Genomic DNA, 8,267 nt, shown 5'->3' with positions numbered 1-8,267 from the left:
AAATGGTTATGTAATCCCTTCACTACACAGTGGCTACAGTGCATGGTGATTTGCTTGATTTATCACATACCATCTTAAAATATATTAATAAACAGCAATGGTAGTTGGGTCTGAGTCACACTTGATTCTGACTGTGACTTGACTACATCTGTTCTGACTGAAGAAGTACTTTAACTCATGTGAAGCCAGCAAGTTAAACTTGAGTTTTTCTTACTGTTGGTTGACAAAGAACACTAGCAATGTAGCATGCAGTCATGCTACTCCTGCGTGAGATCAGGTTGCCCCAGCAGAGGTGGTTCTCTGTGGTGTTCCCCATCACCACCACTGACACTCCATTCTGCCCTGGGGCAGACCACTTCGCTCTTCTCTTGCTCCTCTCTTCTGATGCTTGCACTTACCTGAAGAGCAAAGCTAGCATGTGAAGGTAGCTGAAAACTAACCTACCAGAAAAAAGAAACCTGAACAACCCCAACCTCTTCTACAGCGACTGTATTTCTATTTTACTTCCATTACAGCATTGGCCTAAATCTCATACTGGGCAAATATGGCAGGTGAGTCTGGATACCAAGTTTGCCTGGCAGTGTGAAACCAGCAATATGCCTTCTTGCTTTCTAGTAAGTGGAATCACTTTGAAAATATATTAACATTCCCTTCACTGTGGAAAGGCTAAGTGCAAGCAAACAAAGAAACAGTTGTGATCATAATCAAGAAATTATAACATAGTAAAGAGGTAGTAGAATGTTCTTCTAAATTATGGATGAATGTAAAAAAATGTTTCTCCAAATTCAGAATAGATTACCAGATAACAAAGCCCTATCTTGACAAACAGAACAAAATTAATTGATTTCTCATACAATTAAACTACTGCACTTTAACCACAAAAAAACTTCACACTGTCACAACTTTACTCAGAGAAGTGAAAGTTGTAGAGACACGTGTCTAAAATCTGCTTATTTGAACAGTCTGGTCTCCAGAAAGAGAATTGGTCTTAGGCTAAAAATCTAAGTGTAGATTTAGATTACATTATCACTATATAGAATCATAGAATAGAATCATAGAATAGTTAGGGTTGGAAAGGACCTTAAGATCATCTAGTTCCAACCCCCCTGTCATGGGCAGGGACACCCCACACTAAACCATGCCACCCAAGGCCTCATCCAACCTGGCCTTGAACACTGCCAAGGATGGAGCATTCACAACCTCCCTGGGCAACCCATTCCAGTGCCTCACCATCCTCTCAGTAAAGTAGAGGACATAAAAAATAGAGACATTTCCAAAATCTTTTTATAATACCAGATAGAGTGATTTTTTTTTATTATTATTCACACACCCCCCCCAGTTACAGCTGTTTATTTTACTGAACTAAAAATAATTTATAGGAATTTTGCAGTATGTATTCATTTTGGTATCTTTTATGCGTGATTTTGAACTACTAAAAGCAATTTACTATTTTTAATATAAGTAGGTCATGTTTGTTTCTACAGTACCAAGTTTACTTATTAAAAACATTCAAGAAATACTTGGATTTATGTGTGAAATGTTATACCCACTACTGAGAGAATATTTGCTTTCCACAGAACAGTGAACGTGACTTTCTAGTACCAAAAAGATAACCCATATGTGTTGTCAACACTGTTTTCCAGTTGACAGAATTAATCAACATCAATGTTATATTTCCTGAGTCCTAGTCCCATAGTCACTTAGGGCAAGAATTTTATTAAACGTTCTGTTATTTTGTGTGTATTACTTTTGGCACAGCTTTATGTTTTATAAAAGTATATCCTTGCCCCACCATAATAATCAATGTGTATTGGTGCATACCTTTCGTGAGAACCTGCTTGGGTTTTTCCATCATAATCAAAAGACTGTTCTAAAGGGTCGTTAAGAGTCTCACCTCCTTTGGTTTGCAGTGGTATTCAGAGAATGCCAGCCTCTGTGGATGGCTCATTGTTTGTGCTGATGCATTATAATGGTTCATCCAAGAAAGAAGGTTTCTTCAACCTTTTTGTGTTGAATGCTCTTGACATAAACAGTAGTAATGCTCTTATCTTCCATCTTCTGTAAACCTTCTAGGTCAGCAGGTTCCTCTGTTTGGGCCAGTGAATCCTTTGATAAGTGTCTATCAACCAATGCTTTGCTGATATAGCAGCCAGGGATTTCACTCCCTGCATTAACACATAAGCTTTTGTCTTCCAGTCCAGTCTTTTCCTGAGCTGTTAACATCCCTACAATATGGTCTTCAACTAACATTTTGGAAAGAGTAGATGTGGAGTGAAGAGTGGAGTTTTGACTTGTGTAACAAGAGGGACTTAATCCAAAAGAAAGAGATTCCTGAGACTTTGGCATGGTAACGTTGCTTATTGTTCTCTGAGCCTGTACACATTCTTCCAGAAGGGTCTTAAGCTGCTCTTCAGAGAGGCCCATTTGTTCTTCAGTCTGAAAAAAAAAAAAAGGGCAAGAATTTCTTCTGTCAAAATATAATTAATGAAAAGCAGTGCCATAAAACAGTTTGAAAGATACAAAAGCACTGGCAGAACTCTTAAGCTGATATAAATATTTTTCATTTCAAACGGAATTTAAATATGTATTTATATAAGTATTTATGTAACAACTTCAGTAGGTTTTAGGTAGACTAGGTGCTGAAAGTTAGGAAAGAAGTTGGGTGTCCACAAGACACTGAGAAAGCCTTTGATTTTGCTTAGTCTTCCACTAGATATCACTCGTTTTAATTACCAAACCATGTACTTTTTCATACAACTTGGTTTCTACTGTAGACAGACACACACATGCTTTAAGATTTTAGGTACTGAAAGCAAACCAGCACATAGCTAAAAGACTTTCAGCTGTTTGGGCAATGCAACTGGGGTCAAAAATGGTTTTGGACAGCACCAGACCGTAAGGATTGTCACATAATGACTGAAGTATTTCCTGCTGCCCACTGTAAAAATGCAACATAGCCTTGCTCAACCATTGACAGAAAGCACATCAGTTGCTCAGGACCTACCATGTCATGTATATCCTAAGGCATGTGACAGAAGAAAGCCCCATCTTCCGGACACCAGTTTTACTGCTTTCAAGATGTTGTCACTGTTTGGATAGCTCACAGATGTATCTCTTCCAGTCAGTTTCTCATTCAGACACTGGCACACTCCTGTCATTTTTTTGGCACAGGTTTCCTTTACTGGACATTTTTTTAAATTTGATATTAAAGATCATGACTAATATTAGCTAGTAGTGGTGAAGAATAGCAAAGGACACCTTGCCTGGAGAGGCTGACAAGCTGATGAACTCTAAGGCTGCAGTGATTTATGTCAAACAATGATTTATTCACTGTGCAATGACTGTTACACAGACGTGACTTTACATTGTGCTAGAGCATGGAGCTACTATCATTTCAGAAGAAAGATCAATATCAGATCTAGCTAAATTTTTTACCCCTGATCCAACTACATGAGTGATATGACACTGTTTCATGTATATGACATGATGAGATTGCACCCAACATAGCACAGCGTGTATGATTTATGCCTAAAAACTGATTATTCATGTTCATGAATAGGGACAGTTCTCAGTGAGGAAAAAAATAGTATTTCTTTGTAAACTTGCTGTGCTATTAAAAATTACAAGGTGACACTACAAAGTGAACAAGAAAGACATTTTAGGTTACTTTCAGCCACTATTCTGTACTTACATGTTCAAACATTAAGAATAGCTAATAACTGTTACTATAGGCCGATTACTTTACAGTTCAGGCACTAGCTGATGTTCTTAAACTCTGTCTTATAGATTTATTGAACCCACAGGCCTTTTTCTGCACACACTTTTCCTTCCCAAAGACACTCTGAATTCACTTCCTACACATACAAAAGAAGACAACTGCATTAAAGAAAATGAGATGTTAAGGCTTTTAAACAAACAAACCAAAACTATCATCAACAGACTATCATTATATGTAGAGCTATATATAGATGAAAATTAAATGAGGTAATTATATTGAGATTCAGCTAATATTGGTATCAATGTACTTCTGATAATATAACTGAAATCAAACCACAGCCTTAAGCACTTATTTAAATAACGAAGAAAACATTATGACCTCTTCTAATTTTTCTTTTGCTTTTACATTTCAATCCTAGTGCAGAAAATACCAATCAAAAATAAGTCAGAGAGGGAAAAACAATTAGTAGCAAAACACATGACAAAGCAAAAATGAAACAAGGAATTTTTCAAATTTTCACTCTCAATCTAATTTACGAGATCCTGCTGAATTTCTTACATTTCTTGAAGAAGTATTTTAACTTGCAGGACAATGTCTGTCTATAGTCATTCATAGAATGAGCTAACTATAAGAAACAAGATGCATTCGCCCAGGGAGAGCACCACAGTAACGTAGGTTAGACCACTACTGGAAGCACAGCTGCACCTACAGTGTATCCACAAAGCAGAATATCATGCTACATAAACATAACTAAATTTGTATCACAGAAGATTTTCACATCTGGAAACCCACATGGATTCACACATGGTTTTGAGTGTGTGGTTGTATAATGACATATTTCAAAGCTCTTGGCCAAGATCATTTAGAGCTAAGTTTATGTTAATGACAGGGCAATTCACTCACAGCAGAAAATAATACTGCATCTGGAGTAAATGAATGAGTACAAAATGAAAACAGTGAGGAAGATCATCTTTGTCGTGCCTTTCTTTTGTTGTTTTATTTTCCCCATCCCCATTTATCTGCAGTCTACTTTTTCTTGTCCAAATTTAATTTTTTCTTTTTTTCCTGTCAGGAAAATCATATGGCTCGTATTGACAATTAGTCCATATATTACTTTGATTATTGCCAGAGAGCTAAGTAGGGAGATTTAGAGCCTAAGGCATATGGAGAGGGAAATGAGTGTAACATCTATAGAGTGACAAGTTTTGGTAACTTGTGGGTTTGTTTTCCTTCAGACTGGCTGGCCTGAAGGCAAAGAAGACAGTGTAAAACATTACTTACTTCTTTCTTTATCTCTTCCTCCCTTTGGTTTGTTTTGTAAGACAGGATTGCAAAGATGCAAAGATACGGAAATAGAAATTATTTAACATAGCTCTCAAAAATTACATTTTAAAATACTAAATGCTCGCTGTTCACAATTTTTTTGTGCCACAGTCATTTTAGGGTTAAGGAAAAATATACAGTAGAGAAGATGATAGCTCGTAAATAGCCATCACTCATCCACTCAGCAGCAAGAAATCTACATTGAAATGAAAGAAGAAAGGCTGCTGTTGAAATCAGAATACTGAATTTAGGGAAACATGTAATACCCTAAGTAGAGACACCTTGCACCTAAATGAGCATTTGAACTCATGGGATTGCATAATGCAGCAACTGTATGAGGAGTTTGGCAAAGTACACGTTTGCACACACCAAAATAAATCCTTTCACGGCTGACTGTACTAATTTAGAGTCACAAGACTTGGAATCAGTAACACAGTCTTAGGGAGACACTAGATTCTACCTCTCCCAAGCTATCACTGCCCTACTGTGAATAATTTACAACTCCTATACAGAAAAAAACCCTTCAAGATTGTTCTTTAAAAATACAAGGACATAAAATTAATGTAAATCAAAATGAAAAAACAGACCACTAGACAAGGGAAAATGAGCTATCAGGTCTGGTCCCCATTAGAAATTGGAAAACCTTTTAATTGTTCTGGCTAATTTTTAACAGGACACTGAGTCCTATTCATTTTCTAGGCTTTTTTACCGTTAATGATCCAAAAAACCTAATTCCTAGCCAGGAGTTTAGGAGCCTGCTAATGACCTTTACTGTTTATGTATGGCTAGTTTTCCACACACTTGTGGCCCTTCTCTGACTGAAGATTTCTTGTTCCTTGCTGAATTCCTCAGTGACATGGGTCTATAGAGAAAACCTTACTGCATGTGGTAGGAATGCAAACTTGTAGTACACTGCAGACAGACCTGCTGTGACTACAGGCTTGCAAGTTCAAAGCTTTAGTCTTGTTTTCCACATCTACACAGTAACAGAAATAGACTTAACACTGAAAGGCCTTATCAGATTTTAGCATGGGGAGAAAGCTAATATGTCAGGATTATTTCTAATTATAGTAAATAATCATAAAATGACACACAGAAAATGAAGAAGCACTGGGAAGCCAAAACTATTTAAGGACTATGTAGCTGGCATGTCTATAAACACCTAGATTTTCTTGCTTCATCTGAAAGTATTATAATCAACACTTCTCAAGATACTTTATTTGCTTGAAACAATTTACTTTGATACTTAAATTTACTTAGACTTTACTGATGTGTAGGACTACAACAGTCAATTCTAAAGTAACTGATCTCTTCCTGATAGAAAGACTCTATTTTAAGAGTTTATTAATTTATTGAGACAACATGAGATTTTTTACATATCAGCACAGGGAGATTTCATGTTTTATTTTTTTCATGACTTATTAATAGTTTCTCAAACAGCTCTATTCTGCTTTGAAAAGGCAATCCTTGCCTTGTATTTCCACACTAGTCAACTCAACATGCACTCTCAGTTCCAAGGTCTTACCTTTATGCATCACACCAAAGCAACGTGAACTTGTCTATGAGCAGTACTGATCAGTGCTATTATGGAATATTATTAATATGCTCCATACAAAACCAGTCGCATCATGTTGTTGTGGAAGAGCTTTTTACAATTTCCATAAGTGCTAGCAGCCCAAAGCTCTTTTGTACCACAGAAGTCAGGACTGGTGTTCATAACATTTAAATTGTGGCAATATGTCCTTAGGATACTGTTGTGATACAGTAAACAGCTAAGCACCATACAGCTGCTTGCTCACTGCCCACCCCCCCTGCCCCAGTGGGACAGGGGAAGAGAACAGGAAGATTAAAAGCAGTAAAACTTATGTAGCTAGATAAAAATTGTTTATTAAGCAAAGGAGAAGGGAAATAAAATAAAACAAGTGATGCAAAAGCAACCACTCACCATCTCCTTTACGTAGACCAATGCCCAGCCAATTCCTCAGCAAAAGATGGGAACTTTATAGAACCCCTTCTTTTCCCTTTTTATTGCTGTGCATAGTGTTATATAGCATGGAATATCTCTTCAGTTAGTTTGGGTCACTTGCCTCATTGTGCCGCCTCCCAGCCTATTCCTCACCCCTGATCTATTCACTGGGAGGGCAGAGTGAGAAACAGAGAAGGCCCTGACACTGCAAATGGTGTTTAGCAACAGCTAAAACATGGGTGTGTTATCAGTGTTGCTCTGGTCACAAATACAAAACCATACCAGCTGCTAGGAAGAAAATTAATTCCATCCCAGTCAGATCCAGTCCAGAGAACCACACATCCACTTTTACAAGGGAATACTTTAGTGTCCAGCACATCATGTTATGGCTTTCAGTGCTTGCTTGTTTGTTTTAAAAACACTATGTTATGAGAAAGAGCCTAACAAATCTAGAAGAAAAAAGTTAATCTTTCTCCTGTAAAGCTATTTCAGAATGTAATGAGAGAAAATTTAACTAAAGTAAATCAAATACATGCTTACCACTCAGAGAGCATGTTTCTGGATAGGGCAATAACATTTATCAATCTGATGGTGTCAAAAATTTAGACTAGAAGCTGAATAATGGATTCCAAAATTAAGAGCTCCTTGTGCTGTAATCAAGATTCACCATCTGATTGTCCTGTGCTTATACCTAGGTTGGATATGTCTGGGGACTTCAGTACTATTTCAGGAAAGACTTAGATCTTTAATAAGAATGGGATTCCTGAACGGTAGGAGAAAAATTTCCTGCCGTTGCTCTTTTCCTCCTTCTATTCTGCTTTTCTATTTCTTTTCTTCTGTTGGTGACATTTTTCCTTTTCTCATTTGTTTCCACTGTTTCTGCTTCTGTAAGGGCAGAATAAAAAGGTCTGGTAGGCAATTTTCTGTAGCTGCTGTTGCTAAGAGCCAGAAAACAGAAAGTACATTAAAAAAGAGGAGGAGATTCATGAGTGTTTGGTAACATCACTGTCTGAAAAGAAAATTTAGCTTGTAACATCATGAGACACCAGAATCACAACATCAAGGCCATTATCAGCCTCATGGAATCATAAAAACTCCATTTAAAAAAAAAGTAAATGTAAAAACTGTATACGATTTCAGAAGATAAAATGAACTTCATTAATAAATTGGAAATAAAAACCCTAAAATTTTTTTTATCCTTTCTCTAAGAGAGACTTTAGACAGAAATCAAAAGGGGACATGAGTTTATAAAATTTTGCA

At 36.8% G+C, this 8,267-nt stretch overlaps 1 protein-coding gene across 1 annotated transcript in view; it reads right to left on the bottom strand.

Moving 5' to 3' along the window:
* Nucleotides 1–257: 257 nt before the first annotated feature.
* Nucleotides 258–8,267, bottom strand: part of FSIP1 (fibrous sheath interacting protein 1) — a gene marked incomplete at both ends in the record, with an annotated part of 89,646 nt that continues 81,636 nt past the window's right edge. The window contains 6 exon segments of the mRNA XM_080618205.1: nucleotides 258–286; nucleotides 289–393; nucleotides 1,895–1,916; nucleotides 1,920–1,964; nucleotides 1,968–2,034; nucleotides 2,036–2,436. Coding sequence (XP_080474331.1) covers nucleotides 258–286; nucleotides 289–393; nucleotides 1,895–1,916; nucleotides 1,920–1,964; nucleotides 1,968–2,034; nucleotides 2,036–2,436 — 669 coding nt within the window.

The sequence above is a fragment of the Psittacula echo genome (assembly GCF_963264785.1).
Source record: "Psittacula echo genome assembly, chromosome: 5".
Lineage (NCBI taxonomy): Eukaryota > Metazoa > Chordata > Aves > Psittaciformes > Psittacidae > Psittacula > Psittacula echo.
Note: the sequence above shows the minus strand (reverse complement) of the source record. Positions and strands in the feature narration are given on the sequence as shown.